This window comes from Tympanuchus pallidicinctus, unplaced genomic scaffold (genome assembly GCF_026119805.1).
Source record: "Tympanuchus pallidicinctus isolate F22 unplaced genomic scaffold, pur_lepc_1.0 scaffold9, whole genome shotgun sequence".
NCBI lineage: Eukaryota > Metazoa > Chordata > Aves > Galliformes > Phasianidae > Tympanuchus > Tympanuchus pallidicinctus.
The window spans coordinates 15,136,490-15,156,535 of record NW_026294813.1 but is presented as its reverse complement, the minus strand read 5'-3'; the positions used below and the strand labels follow the sequence as shown (position 1 = coordinate 15,156,535).

Genomic DNA, 20,046 nt, shown 5'->3' with positions numbered 1-20,046 from the left:
CATCACAGCTGTTTGTCAGTGTATGGACACGGGACTGCGTAGAGGAAATGGACCTGGGGGTATTGATTGATGCTCGGCTGAACATGAGCCGACAGTGTGCCCAGGTGGCCAAGAAGGCCAATGGCATCCTGGCTTGCATCAGAAACAGTGTTGCAAGCAGGAGCAGAGAGGTGATTGTTCCCCTGTATTCAGCACTGGTGAGGCCGCACCTCGAGTACTGTGTCCAGTTTTGGGCCCCTCACTGCAAGAAAGATATTGAGGCCCTGGAACGTGTTCAAAGGAGGGCAACAAAGCTGGTGAGGGGTCTGGAGCACAGGGCTTATGAGGAGAGGCTGAAGGAGCTGGGAATGTTCAGCCTGGAGAAGAGGAGGCTCAGGGGAGACCTCATTGCTCTCTATAACTTCCTGAAGGGAGGCTGTAGTGAGCTGGGGGTCGGCCTCTTCTCTCGTGTCATCAGTGATAGGACCAGGGGGAATGGCTTTAAGCTACGGCAGGGGAGATTCAGGCTGGACATGAGGAAGTATTACTTTTCGGAAAGGGTGGTCAGGCACTGGAATGGATGCCCAGGGAGGTGGTGGAGTCACCGACCCTGGGGGTGTTCAAGGAAAGGCTGGATGTTGTGTTGAGGGACATGGTTTAGTAGGAGCTATCGGGAATAGGTGAACGGTTGGACTGGATGATCTTTTAGGTCTTTTCCAACCTTGGTGATTCTATGATTCTATGATTCTATGACTTCGGAGAAGGGCTCAGAGGAGATGTGGAAGTTGGAAGAGCCACTCCATGCACAAGAAGCGTTTTCCACCCATGGCATGGCATCATCCCTGGCCACCTCTCTACTTCCAGCAGGGTGTTTCCCCAGGAAGATGAGGTGTTCCAGGCTGTCCTTCTGCATGGAGCCCTACTGCCTTCAGGGTTTCCCTCTAAAGCTGTGATGGCAAGGCGCCGATGTGGTGAGTTCATGGCTGGGTGAGCGCCTGCCAAGCTGCCCTGACGGCTGCACCACAGGGCTGGGCTGGGCTGGGCTGCTCTGGCTTGGCCGGTTTGCCAGGCAGCTGGGCTGACACTGGCAGGACTGCTGTGGTTGTAGTTGTCATCGTGGAAAGGTGACCTCCTCACACACACACTCGTTTCGTCAGTGTAGGTAGGTAGAGCAGCCAAACTGAAAATGCCCAATGGGATACAGAGTCCAGCACTATCATAAAGGTGTTTTTGATGAGCTACGGTGGTAGGGTCAGGATGGTCTGGTCCAGAACCCCACAGGAATCCCAAATCTACAATACCGTGCCCCTTCCATCAACCAGCTTTCAACACCTTGCAGAGGAGGGCAGCACCACATCCATTATAGGGCCGTGCTGGGAACACAGGCATGGGTAGGCAAACTGACCTTCCTATCAGACTGAAGGCAGGTCCTTACCTAGCACTTCAGCCACCACACCTCGCTACCTGTCTGTAGCTAACACAAAAAAAGTGGATTGTAGCCATGAGTAATGCTCAAGAGGTTCATCCTGAAGCTCTTCTCTGAGGGCATTTTGGCAGATTGGTGCGCACTGCAGTTTGGTATGTTCAGGGTACACAGTAGAAAAGCACAAGCATGTACTCAGAGGGACATCTCCATCCCTGAGGGTTTGCAGTGCTTGGAAGTCACAGCAGATCTGATGTGCTATGCCTGTCCTGGATCATGTCAGTACGGGTGGCAAGAGGTGGTGTCACCACTATAAGCCAGAGTCAAATTGGCAGTGCATAAAGTGGTGACACATGAATTCCACATCAAAGATAAAGTTCAAGACACAGCTCTCTACGGGTAACGATGAGCTCTGTCTTTTGAGAAATTGAAAGGAGAAATTCTTTTGAATTTCCTGAAGCCTGGGCAAACGATTGACTTTGACCACTATATTGTCACAACGACTAAGCTGAAGGCTCAAACTTCCACCATCAGGTCAGAGAGGAAGCCTTTGACTTGCAACATCATAATGCCAGGCTCTGTACCAGTATGAAGACTGTGGGGCACACTGCAATCTTGGCTGGACTGTCCTACACACCCACTGTGTAGTCCAGCGCCTTCTGTCTTCATGCTGTTCAGGCTGATGGAAAATGAACTGTGCGAGCAACATTTTCCTAGCACATTTATCTCCTTTTTGGCGAAAGAAAGAAATCCTTGAATACCACTGAACCTAAAGCTGCAGAAGAGCATCATCTCAGGTCCAGCCTGGAGCTGGGAAACTGGGGCTGTGAACAGGGACAGTGCAGGGATTAGGAGGGTAGGGTGCAGCTGCTGCAGGACTCCCCTGGAACAGCGCTGGATGCACAAATCTGTCCCTCTCTTGATGTCCCACACCTCAGCTTCTCTCATAGTTTTATCCCTGCAAACATTTCCTTCCTACCTTTAAAAAAAAAAAAAAAAAAAAAAAAAAAAGAGTTGATAAGCTCCATTTACCAGCCCAGATAGCATCTGTTGCAAACAGCTGGCTGGTGTGAGCTGTGCTGGGGCTGTTGCATGCCAAGGCTGCCTGGAGCAGTGCTGTGACGTCCCGGCTGCGCTGTGCATGCAAGCCAAGATAGCACATAGTAAACATCCCCTTAAAGTCATCCTGGAACAGGGAATGTAGGCTGCAGTCAGTCCGTAATGCTTTGTGTCGCTCCTTCATGGCACTCTCTGACCCTGCTGCACGGTGGGTTCCTTCACGGCTGCACATGGAAATCTGCTACACATGGCAGCACAAAGGCTGCAGGGGGGCAGCCGGCTCCAACATGGATCTCTCTCAACATGGCTGCAGGAAGGTTCTGCTCCGCGCCTGGAGCGCCTCCTGCTCCCCTTCTGCACTGACCCTGCTAATCTAACATGGAGCAGCTGCTGGGCTCTGCTCACAGAGGCCATCCCTGCAAGCTCCAAAACCTTGACCAGTAAAGCACGTACCTCCCAGGAACTCCTGGTGCCACGCTGGGAAGCAGATGCCACCGGCTGGCACCAGATGGCAGTCCAGCCCAGCTTATTTCGATGGGAAACCAGGAGGGAAGCTCGGAGCCCTTGGGAGGAAAGAGGAACCGAAGGAAATAACAGAGCTCTAGGGTGCTGTGAGCTCTTCCCTGCCCTCCAGGGGAGCAGGGACATTCGGGGGCTGCAACCAACCTGCTGTGGTGGTCCTGGGATTCACGGTTAAAAGTGTTCACGAGTGTCCAACCCTGCCTAGCTGTGCTCTCCAGCAAAGATATGGAGATAAGTGTTTTTACAAGGTCCCTAACGATGCTGGGGTCCAGCATCTCCAGTTCTTTGTTCTCACCTCTCAGGGATCACTGTATGGGAATGCAGTGGCCTTTCCAGTGCAGGAATGCAGTGTCTGATGCACAGACTCAGATGCGCATGACCCAAATCGTTTATTACAAGTTCTCACATCAGTTATATACCTTCACAAGTTTTCTTTTTCTAGCTTTCCCATCCACCCCTGCAACTTTCCCATCCACCCTTACATGCCAACAGAGCATTCTACAAAACACTTCAACCGTTCACACAGGCGCTTATCCAATCTGAGCCGTGAGACGTTCTTTCTTCTTCTAGAGGTGTTCTTGGTTCTCATGCTGCTTATCTTGCTCCACAGCTTCTGCTCTGAACAGTTTTTCCTGTATTCCCACACAGGAAGGAGGTGACTTTGTGTCTGCGACTTCCTGCAGGTGTGTTCATTGATATGGCCATGAGCAGGAATGGCAGGCTCCCTTTTCTATCCATCATCCACCCACCCACCCACCCATCTGTCTGTCCATCTGTCCACCCACCCGCCAACCTGGCCACTCACCTTCTGCAGATACTTTTCTGTGAGAATCATAACCATAAGAGCTGTAGAAATCCTCCCATGGGATAATTCAGTTGCATTTCCTTAGTGATATCTTGCTCATCCAAGGATTTTTCTATGTCCCTCGAACAGCCAAAGCACCTGCGTGTGGCCACAGTGCTGGATTTGACGCCATACTGATGCACTTCCTTTCCTTTCTTCAGGTGGCTCTTCTCTAATGGGGACACATGGAATGCTGCTGATCCATTAGTCCTAGTCAGGAGCCTGCACCAGCCCCTCTTATATATATATATATATATAATACCCTATAAATAGCCTTGGCATTTATATTCAAATTTCACACTGGACTTACTTCTGCTTCCAGATTTTGGAGAGAAACCTTGCTGAACTCTTCATCTCATTCTCTCTGCAATTTAAGCACATCTGAATCTGTAGCGTAAGCAATGCCAGAGCTGCTCGCCATGCTCAGATGTATAAATAAACTCAGAACCACAAAAATGCTAGGATGCCGAGAAGAAAAAACTCTTCCAGCTTCAGGTGCCCAGCTCTGCCTCCTCTGTTGCCTTTCCTCCAGATGAATATATTCCATCCTGCAGCAGATTCTCAGGAGGACAGAGAATTAAACACCACAGAAATCCTGCTCCAAAAGAGCAAGCTTCTTCCAGCAGCTGGCGTCTCGTACCAACAGGGCTAGATCAGGAGTCAGTGCATCATCTTCACCAGATTCAGCTGGGATAAAAAAAACAGGGATCCTTGTACTTCTAATGAATGTGCTGCTCTTCAGCTAGGCATCCTATCTGCTGCTAAGTGTGTGAGGGAAGGATAGAGGATAATTTCCATGAATTAAAGTTGCAGATCTTTCCTTCTCCATTACTAATCCCCATTCAGATTTAATCAGGCAAAGAGTGAATTTCAGGCACTGAAGTCTGACTTATTGCAGAACTCCCTGCTCATGAGAGTGAGCACCAAGGGCTGCTCTGAGCTAGTAACAAAACAAACTCAACTCTGAGAGCTGGCAGACTGTGACCCGACTGTGCGTAGAGACAATGCCAAAGGCGCTGGTGGAAGATGAATAGGTGTTGGCCAGGGCCAGATAGCACGACAATGATTCTGTACCACCCAATGGAAGGACTTAGTGAATGTCCTTCCAATAGTGATCAGCTTTGTACAGCCAGGTTGAGCTTGAGTCCACGTGATGCATCTTCAAGGAAAAAACTGTGGCAGACCCAGGTTAATTTTGGACAAAGAAAGCTAGATCTAGGACAGAGAGGGAGAAGGGGATGAGTCCCCATCATGAAGCTGAGTGAGGTGGTGCTCTGGGTGAGAGAGCCTCAGACTCATCTCATTTGATATTTTCCTTCCCCTGATCTGAGGCCCCTTCACAGTCAGCGGAGAGTAGATGCTTTGAGGGGAACTAACCCAGATTGAGAACATATTTGAGGGTGAAGGTAACTGTTCCTGAGAATTTTTTACATTGAGTTTGTGCAAGAAGACAGAGACAGACACCTGTGCTACAGACACCTGTTTTTGCCTTGCTGAGCCCTAACCTGAAGGTGATCTCAGACAGCTGAGTGGAATGTCTGCTGTGGCACCACAGAAACAACCAGAGAAGGCATGGTATGCAGAGCAGAAAGGAAACAAGTTTTCAAAAAGAAAACATGTTCAGTGTCCCTGTGATGACAAGCCATGGAGAACAAAACATCTGCTCATTCCCTAACTGTGCACTGGGACAGCAAGAAGACCAACAAGGGGATGGAAAATGTCCCCAGGATCTTCGTAGGAAAGTGGAGCAGCTGTACAGGCTTTTACAAACCTGGTGTCAGGAGAAAGCTGCTCCTCATTTATGTCATGACCAAGCACTGGCACGTGCCAACTCTGTGAAACAACTAGGTGACTGCATGAGCATACAAAAACGCAGTAATGAGGCAATGCAACGATGGCAAGGACAACGATGTGAGGATGAGTTTTGAGCAAGCCTTGTGTGCAAAAGGAAAGTTTCTTTGGCTTGATTTACTTCTGCAAGGTTACTGCCTGCTCCCAGCTGTTCCCTCTGCTCGACTGTTGGCCAGTCTGGTGTGTGTCACAAACCCATTTAATCACTGTTGGGAAGAGCTGGTAGTTGAACATATGCATAAAGCACTTGAATAACTCTGCTCTTCCTTCTACAAAAATGAGACAGGGTAGACATCCCGGTTCCTCCATCTCATTATGCAGGCATAACTAGCAGAAAAATGTACTACCTAAGGAGCATCGATGCTGCCTGTACAGCAGCCTGAAGTTCCTGAAGTTACAGTCTTCAGTCTGTACATACTCACCTGGCCAGCACTAAATATATAAGGCCACAGGTAGGAACTTGCCCTAGAAAGTACCCAAACTGTGCAGCTTTTCAATTAGCTTTAGATTCTGTCATTCTCCAAGAAACAAGTTAGGTTTGACCTGGCCATAGGGATCTCAGCATCTGCAGTGAAAGATGATACTTCACTGCTGTTGGATGCTGTTGTAGCAGGTATCTGTACACAGAAGCAGCACTTGGGCTTCTTGGTATCTTCTGGGGAAACCTCGGCATTACAGAAGGGTGCATACAAACAGGAATGCTTTCCTTCTATGTTATTTCTGCTTTGCACACAGAGCCCCAGTGCCAGAAAGTCTGACTTTTTTGCTGTCAGTAAAGATTGCTGTGGGTGCTGCAGGCTGTACCTAGCCTGCAGATGTGTCTGCCAATGAACGTTTTCTCAGCGCTTCTCAGTGCAGAAGATAGCACTCTTCTCACCAGTTGGGAGCAAAAGGTGATAGGTGTCTGGATGAGAGCTGCTGGCCAGAGAGAAATTGCCAGGTGGGGAAACACGCAGATGGTGGAATAAAAGAACCTGTGATGGAAAGAGAACTCTACCAGGAATCTTTGTAAGCAATCAGCAGTTTTGTCTGTATGTGTATACAAATGGAGTATAAACAGCCAGCAGCCAAAGATCAAAACACGGGAAAAAAAAATATTGTCTACATAAAATTTTCAGTGTTTCAGATGCTGACTTTTTCTGTACATAAAATGAACAAATCGATGCGAAGAAAATTACAAGCAAAAGTTTTATTCCCTTTAAGTAGGTAATCTTACTGGCAGCTCTGGGAGAACATTGGGATCTCTCTCCAGAAATGCTGCCTATGCTCCCCTAGTTGTGTTTGTGAACGGATTATATTTTCACAAGTATTACATAGTCATTACTTTTACAAAATCATTCTATCCGCTCCCAATGATTGCCCAACAGATATAGCCTTGTTTGGTCTTCAGTGTCGCATCGCTGCCGATAGATTGCTAGACCTTCCGTGGTCGCCTCCAACACGACAGTCTTGTTTAGCCTGCTGATCCACCTCCCGCAGTTGGCTCATCTCCTTGGGAGACACCATGCAAGTGGTGTCCCAAAAATTGCAGCGGAATGCAAGGACAACTGGAGAAGTCTCTGCACACACAGATAAGGAAAAGGAAGGGGAATGTCTTGATGCTTTTGTTATTTTAGGGGAATTCCACCTGCTGTGTAGATCCTGGTTTCCTTTGATGTTGATAAGTGATAAGGACTCCACAAAACTGGTGCAGTTTTTCTGTCATGTGTTTCTTTTGCCTAGTTAAAGCACAACAGCCTTACAACATGCCTCCCCACCTAGAATGCTACATCACAACTATCATACACAGCATCTAAAGGCTACTGTGATGTTTCAATCAAGCATTGATTAATTAGTATGATTATACTATACAATAGTTCAGCGGCTAAGCATATAAGGATAACAAACTAAAAGGCAAAAAACCCTCACCTTTGCTCTTTGCAAAAAGATAAAAAAAAAACCACAAGTCAGCATGTAAAGATATATTAGCAAAACATTTTGTGTAATTACTTCTTCAAATTGTACTTGCACAGTTGCCAGTACTCAACATTTTTCCAGGCAGAATTTTCCATGTTAATGCATATAACTCTGAACATGAAAGCAAACAGCATCTGGAAGCAAAAAACTTGCAATAAGTGCCATTAAGAATTTCAATCTGCAAACCACAAAATGATCCCTACCACATTGAAAGGGCGCTTCCAGTCTGTTTCTTTCCTACCCACTAAGCGTAACAATTACTTTGAGTTCATATTCTCTGTTTGGGATTGTAATGCTCACACCTCCACTTTAAAAACAGAGCAACATCTCCCCAAATGGCAAGACGAATTTTGCATTGACTATAGTCAATGTCTATCCTATACATTAGGAAATTTTACTCCATGTACAGTGGAGCCATTCTCCAAGCTCTACCAGCATTCACTCTCCCATGGGCAAGGGAAACAGCCTTGCTAATGACTAGAAGCTTTGAAAGCATCAAACAATTTAGAGCCAGGTTCTCCAGGGAAGAGAAATGACATATGAAAGCAATTGTCTAATCATGATCTAATTATCCAACTGGAACTTGGCCAGCATGCTGGGATCCTAAGGAAAAGGTTGTAGGGTCTCAGCTGAGCCCATGCACTTGAGATTTTGGCTTTATGCACATAGCGAGAAGCATAGAGGGACAAAAAGCAGGACTGGTATTGCACAAAAATGTTTTGAACTGTGCAAATGTCATTTCATGTTGGTTGTCTCTTGGTGGCCTTTTATTTGTAGATATTAGAGATCCAGCTCTGCCTTCTGGCAAGTCTTAGACCCCCAACTGCTAATTGGCAATTGCGGGTATTGGTCTAGACCTCGACTTAAGCTTCCGCTGGGCATCTCTGTCTTGAGAACTTATTAGCATATAACAGCGGATGTCAGAGAGGGCTGTGCAATTTCCATGCTCAGACATGAGAAACAACACCAACAGGGACAGGAAATACTATCACAGCATAGTGGAAAATTTCCTTGTAGAAAACTGGAGGCTAGATGGATCCAAAGGTTCTGCCAAACTGAGCCATGCTGGGATTCTGTGAGATGAGAAAAAAGGAAAGCAAAGGGGGAACGACTCAGTCCTTCTCCTTTGTAGCTTTCTGCCAGGGCAAACCTTAATGGTGGCAGAATCCTTGCAGATCCCTTATCTAATGTTTAAGCAGACATATCCATGCCAGGTTATCTCTCTTCACCTTTTGCGGATTTCAAATAACAGTTTTATGTAACCAGCTGATTTGGACTTCCAGTAGCAAAGAGCAGAAGTGGGGTTTAGTTTGCCCTTTTAATATGTTTTACAATAGAAAAGAAAGTTGACAGAGCAGTGTTTTCCACTTCCTATCATTTTATTTTTTATATATAATTTATCTTTATCCTCAGCTACTGTGAGGCTCAAAGAGCTCTAGAATGGTGAGTGTTCTGGTTGCAGATAAGTGATAAGGGCTCCACAAAACTGGTGCAGTTTTTCTGTCATGTGTTTCTTTTGCCTAGTTAAAGCACAACAGTCTTACAACATGCCTCCCCACAACAATGACAACAATGCCCAGCTCAAGAAAGAGAAGGAATCTCAGTTAGCCACAGCTTTGAATTTACAAAGCTTTTGTACTTGCTTTTCAGCAATGTATTTTATTCAGAGATGCAGCAAACAGTTCAGAGAAAGAGTCCCCAAGGGAAACTCATCCTGTTCAAACATATGTTACTCAAGGAGCTCCTGGGGAAGATTTTGTGGGTGTTCTCTATTTTTATTATTTCCTCAAAACTTATGATCTTGGAACTACCAGCTGGGATACATGGTGAGGTTCAGCAGCCTCAATAAAAAGGAGTTACTGTCCATAAATACGACAGCTTTGAGAATGTAGTGCTACATCTTCTGTGACTTATCTTCACCTGCAGCTTGCTCTGGTATTAAGGAAGCTGTCCCACAGCTGGCAGGCAGCCTGTATTGTTGACACAGATACGCAAATCTCATGTGAAAGTGCAACAGTCAGCAACAGAGTGCTATGCAGTGTGTGGACATTTAATGAAATAGAAGAGCTTCTCTTATTTTTGCATTTAAAAGCTTTGGACTTTTTTTTTCCCCAAAAAATTCTTTGAAAAAAGGGGCAGAAGGGCAGAAGGAGGAGTGACAGCAGCGAGACTCCTGGACAAACCTAGGAGGATAGTTTTGAAATATCTGCACACTTCTCCAAGGAGGCTGGTGGCAAAAAAAAGTGCTCACAAGAGGACTTTTGTGCTGCTGTCACAGCCCTGAAATCTGGACGTGTGCGTCCAGAGGGGCAGTGAGCCAGTCTGCTTGCTTGCTTTTCCCTGTTCTTCATGTAGCAGGAAGGCATGAGATGCATGCTCTCTGCCTGGGCTGCAGCATCTGTGGAACAGCCTTGGGAAGAGTTAAGCGACTTGTTTGCATAAGAAATGTCAGTCAACCTGGCTACTTCTAAAGGGCTGGTGGTTCTGGGAAGCTCTGTGAGGTTGGCATTTCTCTGCTTTGTACTTTTTTGCTCTAGGAAGCAATTGTACAAAGCAGATAGGAGAGACCTCTGCAGTTACATGGCACCTCTTCCTCAGAACCTACCTCTTGGGCAATATTGCCCACAATTTTTCCTTTTGCTTTGACAAATAGTTCCTCTTTCACCTCTGACAAATGTTCCTCTGCAATATATAAAAAGTACTAAAGCAAGAGAAAAGCTTTCCTCTTAGGCTTCTCTATTGAGAAACAATTTCTTGCACTCCTATTAGCACGCACAGAACAAAAACTGACAGCACAGCTGTAGGACAGGAAATGAGTTCAGCTGGTGTGAGGGCTTCTGCACACTGCCAAGCTAGAAGTCTTGGAAAGGTAAAATATCAGATTTCTTTCAAATGAAACAGTAATTCTCTCTCCCTTTCTCTCTCTATAATACAACAGCTATTTTCCAATTTCTATATGAATCTGATCAAAGCAGAGTGTTTAATAGCACAAAGGGTACTGCATGTTGCTATTAAATCAGGTGGCCATTTAGCAGAACTGCATAGATCTCTATGTAATGTGAGGGACCAACACCAGGAGATATTATTGGTCTCATGTTGTGTCCTGCTGTGTACAATACATGCCACCTGTAATTGAGAAGAGGCAGCTCAGAAGAAAAAAGCTACAAAGCAGAGACCATGCAGAGCCAGTGACCTCTGGACCACTTAGAATAGAGTTCTTTTTTTGGGGGTGTGGCAAAGCAAAATCAGAGAGGGAATGGCATTGCTGACTATAAAGTCATTTAGCAGGCAAACACTAGGAAGAATAGTGCACTGTTGAAAGCTGAGGTTAGAAGAAGGATAACAGAGAGCATAAATATGCTTAGACTGGAGATGCTGTCTTCTGACTCACTTCTGAATAGCACTGATGAAACCACAAGAGCTTATGAAAGAGCAGGGGATTGCAGAGACAGGGCTTTTGACCCCAGAGATCCTCAGCTCCTGACCACTGATGATCAGTCTGGTCAAGGGGACACAGCTAAGTGAAAAATGAATAAACATGGCTTAAGGGAGGTATTTCCACCGATATGAAGGTCATCCGAGTCTAAGGAAAAAGATTTCTGAGCACCTCAACATTCTTCACCTCATGGATATGTTGTGCCATATGCTGTGAGAGGAGCAGCAGGTAGTGGCAGTCCACGCTGGCCAAGTGAAGGGTCACTGGCAGCGACCACCAATCCCAGGCCTGAGATATCAGATTCCTGGAAAACGTCCCTTCTGGATTCTGTATTTTACACAGACCCTGTACTGCCAGCTTAGCTGTTCAACGCTTGTCCATATAGAGATCCCATGCTGCATGTGGCAGCCCACATGTGCTCAAGGACGAAGCGACACAGCATGATCAAGAAACACATTTGAGATGCTTGACATAATTGCCTGAGAAATAGGTTCAGTTCTACCGACTGCTGTGTGAGTGGCTGAAAGACTTTTCTGTGAGCAGCTGTAATGGAAAGGTCAGTTCCCACGGAAGCTGCCTTCTTATGCAGAGGGTTTTTTTTCCAGAGATGAAAGAATGCCTTTTGCTTCTCCAGACTTTTGAACAAGGTTTTGTAACCTAAAAGCTGACAGATTTTTTTGTGCTATATGTTTTACATGGTGACAGTATCTGGATGTCTTATCTTTGCTATTATCTGTGGGATGTCCCTAATCTTTAATACTTCCATCCTTAAATAATTATCACAATCTCCATTTTGTGGATGGAATATTAGGGCTGAAAGACTAAAGCCTGCTCAAGTGCCCACGCTATGCAGGTAGGAAAGCTAAATGTCTGCAGAGGGTGATTTGGAGGGCTAAGGTGAGACATTCCTGAGCATGCTAAAATACTTGGTGGAATCATGACAAGTTGTACAGAAGAGCCTCTAAAGTTAAGCCACTGATCAACAACATACGTTGATATATCATTGTCACTTACTGATGTTATCCAAACTTTTTTAGGAAAAGCTGAGATGGGGATGCAGGAAAAAAGATGCCCAAAGCTACAGCTCAAAGTTTGGCTGTGAAGGATGCGGTCCCTCACAGCCCTACTCACCTTCTGTGGCATTACAGGCAGGTGCATTCCTTTGTATATGGCATGAGGCAGAAGTCCTATTCATTCCAAACCTTTAAAATTTCACAATTATCATTCTGGTTGACAATTTCAGAGTGTTAAAACAAAAACTTGGTTAAAATATAACATGGAATTACAGGCTGCTTCCAGTGTATGTATGTGCTCTTCTTTCCCTACTGCACTTACTATCTACTGTGATCCACTCCAGAGCAAGCTGTGCTTGGAGATCCTATGGAAATGGCTCCCACACAACAGGTAAGATGGGATGCAGTGCTGTTCTTCAAATGCTGTATTTTATTAGAAAACAAATGGAACAGATACCAGTGAAAGCCTGCTCAGTAGCTGTTGCTTTTACTGACAAATCTGAGTGTTACTACTCAATACTAGAATATCAATCAACTGCTTAGTCTATATGCAGCACTCAGTTCCTGCCAAATGTCATGGGGTAAATTAAAAGCTTTTTTTTTTCCTTATCTTTAGAGCTTAGCCCCAGAAAACAGGTCTGAGATGATTTTGTCAGTTGCATAACAGAAAAAATGGTTTAACAGATCTAAACCTTTTGATTTAAAATAAAGCCCCTGTGGGTTTTCTACATGTCAGATTTCAGCTTGATCCATTATACATCGTCAGAAATACAAAGCTCAAAACAGAAGAGCATGAAAAGCAGAGGAAAACACAGTTTACTTAGAGTGCAAATAGATTTACAGTATTGCTCTTTCAACAAGGAAACTTTAGCAAATAAGCAGGTATAAAACAGCTGACAAGCTGTAGTGAGTGGAGACCACCCACTTATAACCTTCCTATTCAACAGCAGATGATCCTGAACCAATGGCTGGAGCTTGAGTAGCCAGAGAAAATTAACCCTTCATTAACCCTTCTTTCGCAGAGAGTGAAAATTGGGCATCACTGTGGAGCTGCCAGAGATGACTTGTTTCTGAGTTTGCAGAGTACCTCAATCTTAGCTCAGACAGGATTATAGTTTCTGTGTACATGAATGTTAGTATACTTGCTGCGTGTATTTCCTATCCTTGACTCAGTAAAGATCTCCATTAAAAAAAATATAAAAAACACAGTGCTGACAGGGTGTACCAGTGTGCTACCAGACCACACTGTGAGCTGCAGAATTCAGACCCAGTCTGCAATAGGATTTGGGGCTTTGCTTGTGGTTAAGTATTTGTGAATCCTGTATTTCTTTTTGTGCATTTGTAGAAACAAACCTGGAAAGATCTATGCTTAAGAGGGTGAAGATGGCACAGGAATTATTTTCTCTTTAGATTGTCGATATATTTTAGTGCTGGACTATTTCTATGTTTATGACAACAATGTTCAGAGGAAGAATTAGAAAAATAACAAAGATGCATTTGAGGACTGCCACTTCAACTACGACAACACAGAGAAATCGATTTCAAAGAGCAACTCTAACTTAATTAGGGATAATTCCACCTGGCAAACGTCTCACCGCTGTGGCATCGTCCTTCTTCCACAGCCTATCTGAGGTGCAAAGGACAGAGAGGATGGACAGACACACAAGCAAACACGGTCTTTGGGAGTTAGGATCTGGCAAGGGTTTAAATGATCTCTTTAAATTAAATAAAGACTGGTAAAACATTTCAATCAAACTACAGCTCAGAACTGCAAGAAATTTCTAACACCTGTGATAATCCTAGCACTCCCAGTCATTCCTCCTAAATAGATCTCATCCAGCAAAGATCTTATATGTCGTCCTGACCCCACCCGGAGGGAAGTGTGCTGCCTTCCTGGGGCACGGGTCAGGGACATCTCTAGAAAGCTGCCTGGGCTTATTCGCCCATCTGACTACTACCCCTTATTGGTAGTTCAGGTTGGCAGTGATGATACTGCCAAGAGAAGCCTAAGGGCAATCAAAAATGACTTCAAGGGTCTGGGGAGGATACTGGATGGTGCAGGAATGCAAGTGGTTTTCTCTTCTATCCCTTCAGTGGCGGGGAAGGACTCTGAGAGGATCAAAAAAGCCCTCCTCATCAATAAATGGCTTAGAGGATGGTGCAGGCAGAAGAACTTTGGTTTTTTTGACCATGGGGCAACTTACTCAGCTCCTGGCGTGACGGCTGCAGATGGAGCTCAACTGTCTACAAGGGGTAAAAGGATCCTAGCCCAGGAGCTGGCGGGCCTCATTGAAAGGTCTTTAAACTAGGTAAGAAGGGGGAAGGGGACAAAATGAGGACTGCTGAGGCTCAGGTAGTTCAAAGTTCAAAAGTGAACTTGATGGGTGATGAGGGTGGAGTTCAAAGGGATGGAGTATGGCAGGGGAATGCTGCCTCCCTGAAGTGTCTATATACTAATGCGCGCAGTATGGGAAATAAACAGGAAGAGTTGGAGATCTGCGTGCGGTCACATGGCTACGATCTCATTGCGATCACAGAGACGTGGTGGGACAGCTCGCATGACTGGAATGTTGTCATGGAGGGCTATGTGCTTTTTAGGAAAGATCGGCCGGCGAGGCGGGGTGGTGGAGTTGCTCTTTATGTAAGAGAGCAGCTTGAATGTATTGAACTCCACCTGGGGGAGAGTGGGGTAGCAGTGGAGAGCTTGTGGGTAAGAATCGAGGGGCGGGCTGGTATGGCTGACACCGTTGTGGGTGTGTGCTACAGGACCCCTGATCAGGAGGAGGAGGTTGATGAGGCCTTCCACAAACAGTTGGAAGCAGCGTCACGATCCCAGGTGCTGGTGCTTATGGGGGACTTCAATTATCCAGATATTTGCAGGAAAAGCAATGTGGCCAGGCATGCGCGGTCCAGACGGTTCCTGCAATCTGTTGAAGACAATTTCCTGATGCAGGTGGTTGAGGAATCGACGAGGAGAGGGATACTGCTGGACCTTATTCTCACTAACAGAGAAGGGCTTGTCAGGGAAGTAAAGGTCGGGGACAGCTTGGGTTGTAGTGACCACGAGATGGTGGAGTTCAAGATCCTGAGTGGAAGAAGTAAAGCAAAAAGTAGGATTGCTATCCTGGACTTTAGGCGAGCCAACTTTGATCTCTTCCGGGACCTACTTGGAGCTGTCTCATGGGCTAGGGTGTTCGAAGGCAAGGGGGCCTGTGAGAGCTGGTCGGCATTTAAGCAGCTCTTCTTCCAAGCTCAGGATCGGTGCGTCCCTGTGAGGAAGAAATCGGGAAAGAGTGGCAGGAGACCTGTGTGGATGAGCAAGGAGCTTGTGCACAAACTCAAAGGAAAGAAGAAGGCCCATGAAATGTGGAAAAAGGGTCTGACTACTTGGGAAGAATACAGGAATGTTGTCAGGGTCTGCAGGGATGAGACAAGGAAGGCTAAAGCCTGCCTGGAATTAAATCTGGCAGAGGGGATAAAGGATAATAAAAAAGGTTTTTTCAAGTACATTAACAGTAATAGGAAGACTAGGGAGAATGTGGCTCCCCTGCTAAGTGACAGGGGTGTTCTGGTAACGGGGGATGCTGAGAAGGCGGAGATACTGAATGCCTTCTTTGCTTCTGTTTTCAGTGAAAAAGCTCCCCCTCGGGAATCTGAGACCCTGGAGGTTAGTGAGAGGATCTGGGGAATGGAAGACCTCCCTTCTGTCAGGGAAGAGGTGGTTCAGGAGCGCCTAGGCAACACCAATGTTCACAAATCCATGGGACCCGATGGGATTCATCCACGGGTGCTGAGGGAGCTGGCAGAGGTGATTGCTGAACCGCTTTCTGTCATCTTTGAGAGGTCTTGGAGGACGGGGGAGGTGCCTGAAGACTGGAAGATAGCCAACATCACCCCGGTCTTCAAAAAAGGCAAGAAGGAAGACCCAGGTAATTATAGGCCAGTCAGCCTCACCTCTGTCCCTGGAAAGGTGATGGAACAGCTTGTATTGGATGTCATCTCCAGACAACTGGAAGAAGAGGAGGTTATCAGGAGTAGTCAGCACGGGTTCACAAGGGGGAGGTCGTGCTTGACCAACCTGGTAGCCTTCTATGATGTTGTCTCTGGCTGGGTGGATCGGGGGAGAGCAGTGGATGTAGTCTACCTTGATTTCAGCAAGGCATTTGATACTGTCCCCCACGACATCCTTATAACAAAGCTGAGGAAGTGTGGGATAGATGAGTGGACAGTGAGGTGGGTTGAGAACTGGCTGAGTGGCAGAGCACAGAGGGTCGTTGTTGGCGGTGCAGAGTCCGGTTGGAGGCCTGTAAGCAGCGGTGTTCCTCAGGGGTCTGTGCTGGGTCCGGTCTTGTTCAACATCTTCATCAGTGATCTTGATGAGGGGATAATGGCCACCCTCAGCAAGTTTGCTGATGGTACGAAGTTGGGAGGATTGGCTGACATGCCTGAAGGCTGTGCTGCCATTCAGCAAGACCTGGACAGGCTGGGGAGCTGGGCAGAAAAAAACCGGATGAGGTTTAACAAAAGCAAGTGTAGAGTCTTGCATCTGGGGAGGAATAATTGCATGCACCAGTACAGGTTGGGGGATGACCTGCTGGAGGGGAGCCCTGCGGAAAGGGACCTGGGTGTCCTGGTGGATGACAGGTTGGCCATGAGCCAGCAGTGTGCCCTTGTGGCCAAGAGGGCCAATGGCTTACTGGGGTGCATTAAAAAGAGCGTGTCCAGCAGGTCGAGGGAGGTGATCCTCCCCCTCTATTCTGCCCTGGTGAGGCCTCATCTGGAGCACTGCGTCCAGTTCTGGGCTCCCCAGTACAAAAAAGACAGGGATCTCTTGGAAAGAGTCCAGCGGAGGGCCACGAAGATGGTGAAGGGCCTGGAGCATCTCTGCTATGAGGAAAGGCTGAGTGAACTGGGTCTGTTCAGCCTTGAGAAAAGAAGACTGAGAGGGGACCTGATCCAGGTCTATAAATATCTGAGGTGTGGGGGGCAGAATGGCGAGGCCAGACTGTTTTCAGTGGTGAGTGGAGACAGGACAAGGGAAAAGGAAACTGCAGCATAGGAAGTTCTGCACAAATGTGCGCAAGAACTTTACAGTGAGGTGACGGAGCACTGGAACAGGCTGCCCAGGGAGGTGGTGGAGTCTCCTTCTCTGGAGATGTTCAAGACCTGCCTGGATGCCTACCTGTGCGACCTGCTGTAGGGAACCTGCTTTGGCAGGGGGTTGGACTCGATGATCTCTGGAGGTCCCTTCCAACCCCTACAATTCTGTGATTCTGTGATTAGCTACAGTGCTTATTTGGTCCCATGTTTACTAATAATATATTACTGCAATATTAAAAAAAGTGTGACATCATCTGCTTTTGATGAGGTAATTGATGTATTATGGTAGCATTTGTAAGCAGTATGAACAATGGGGGCTTCCTGTAACAAGTGCTGTGTGATGCCACTGGGGACAACCATGGCTCCAAAGACTTCATTCGTTATATTAAGACAGATAGAAGAATAGGAAGCAGCAGCAGAAGCAGAACACTCATGATGGACAGAGAATCACAGAGCCATAAAGTCACCTCGGTTGGAAAATATGCTTCCAGATCACCAAGTCCAACCATTAACCTGACGTACAGAGACCTGCCACTAACCATGTCCCTTAGTGCTGCGTCCACACACCTCTTAAATACCACTAGGGATGGGTTCTCCCCCACCTCCCTGGGCAGCCCATTCCAACAGTTGACCACCTTTACTGTGAATAAATCCCTGTGAGGTTACTGTGGACAGTAGCTCCTGTGTACCTCAAGGGTTTTCTTTGGCTGCAGGAGCGAGAAGGCCCAGAAGCCTGAACAGCGGGGAAACCCTTGAAGAAATCCTTCACTGACAAAAACTTGTAAGGCTCCACTGAAAAATAAAGGTGCACCAGAGATGAGGAAAGGCTGAGAATCTGATATCCTACCTTCAGATGTGCAGCTCAGACTTCCCCTGGAGCTAGATGGAAAGCCTGCATTGTGCCCAGCTCACAGCTGGGAGGCTTTGATGATGTACAGTCACAATGCAGAGGTCGGTGTGCCAGAGCTGTCGCAATCTGCTGCTGCTACACCTCAGTAAGAGGTAAATAAGCAAACCAGAGCCTCTGTGGGGTCAGGAGCACCTCAGCAGTGTAGATGTCACTTCGGGACAGGAGGAGATCCCTCCATCCACCTCAGCTCTGTCCCTGACAGCTTCATGTGCTGATGGTGCCCAAACACACTGCCATGGATGGAAGTATTTCTGGTCATATGAGCACGTTCAGCTCGCAGTCTAAGGGCCACTTATGAGAACAAAGACATTTGAGGGCTCATCTTGGTATCCCAGGGAAGCTGCACATATTTTGACACACTTCTGTAACCGATGCACTTATGTGGAGTGAAAGCGGTAAAACACACTCTGTTGCACAGGGCAGAACTCATTCTCTTCTGTCTCAGTCTTGAGTTTTGGGAAGCTTGGTTGTGCCTTTGAAGGACTCAGACAAGACACTTTTCCTCTGTCCTCAGTATAGGCTTGCGGGTTGTTCTAAATGTCAAAGGCACAGAACTAATGTTATATTATGCTTTGCCATTGTGGGAATGAAATGTTGTTTCTGCATTAGATATTAAAAAGGGCAATTGTTTTGAAGAAGTAGAACATAATGTGTTTGTATTCTGTAATAATTGATGTAAAAAGTAGGAATACTGTATATGTTAGCAGCGTGTTTTAGAAACAGAATTGCTGAGTCATGTGATTAATTATTTCTTGCAAAACTGTAATAGTTGGTAAATGTCCCAAACAGTGTGAGTGTAGTGTCAGAGACTAGAAAATATATTGTAGAGTTGTTCTGTTAGGAAGAGAAACTCCCAGCAAAAGAAAAACAAATTTATCAAACATCAAAGCAGCCGGGGCCTCTACACAAGGCCAGACTGTCTCGCTCTGTGGGAAGGTTGGGATGTGACAGGCAGGCATTAAGATACTCCCCTCTGTCCTCCTTCCGAGCTTATCTCTATGCATGGGAGAACAAGCAGATATCCAGAAACAATGACCAAGTGTGGAGTAAGAGTCAGAAGTTAATTAATTAATTAGAGATTTACTCTTAGCCAGCGAAGATTTATGTTTGTCCAGTGTTTGTACATTTAGTGAAGCGTTGAGAAGATTGTGAACCTGCAGTACTCAGCCAATGAGGAGCCAGGGGACAAGGAGGTAAGCATCAGGCAATAGGGGAATAAAAGATGGAACACTGTTTCCTGGGTGCTCTCCTGCTTGCAGGAGGCCCGCCATTGCCATTGCGAATAACATCTGCTTTATCGGAGATACCGTCCTGCTCAATTTTTTTGATATTTCCAACACCATTAAGTTACATTGCCAGAAATGTTTTGTTTCTCTTTGCGCCCTCTGTTTGGAAACAAAAGTGCACCGCACCGTGAGCCTCATTAATAGCTGGGGATGCAGCAGCACTGAAAGACCACTCAGAGGTGTGAGAAGAAAAAGAGAAGGAAGGAAGGAAAGAAAGAAAGAAAGAGAGAAAGAAAAAGAGACAAAGCTCCCAGGAAGGGAGAAGCCGCGGGGCCCGGGCCTTCGCCACGATGACGGGGCAGCGACGGCGCCGCCCCCTATCGGCTGCCGGGAGATGGCGGCGGGGCGAGCCGCCCGCCCGGTGCCTCCCCTCGGCGGGGCGCGGCGCTGCGGTCCGGCTCCTCCTCCGCTCGCCGCGCTGCCGCCTCCGCCGCCACGCCCTCCCGCTCGACCTGCGGCCGCGGGGCGGCATGAGAGGAGCCGGGGGCGGCTGAGGCGCGGCGGCGGGGAGGTACCATGTCGCTCCTGTGTGTGCGAGGTGAGTGCGGGCCGGCGCGGTGGCGTCGGAGCACCGTGGGCCGTTCGCACAGGTGGCGGTGCCCCGTTCGCCCCTCGGGGGTGTGTCGGGCCGGCCGTGGGGAGAGGCCGAGACTGCGTGCCGCGGAGC

The 20,046-nt window shown here is 47.0% G+C and overlaps 1 protein-coding gene across 4 annotated transcripts in view; it reads left to right on the top strand.

Moving 5' to 3' along the window:
* Window positions 1–19,803: 19,803 nt before the first annotated feature.
* The window catches only part of UNC13B (unc-13 homolog B), a 205,622-nt gene continuing 205,379 nt past the window's right edge, over window positions 19,804–20,046 (top strand). For all 4 annotated transcript variants that reach the window (XM_052670167.1, XM_052670166.1, XM_052670169.1 and 1 more), the window contains exon 1: window positions 19,804–19,917. In XM_052670167.1, the coding sequence (XP_052526127.1) occupies window positions 19,896–19,917 (22 nt within the window). In that variant the 5' untranslated portion in view covers window positions 19,804–19,895. The remainder of the gene's footprint in view (window positions 19,918–20,046) is intronic.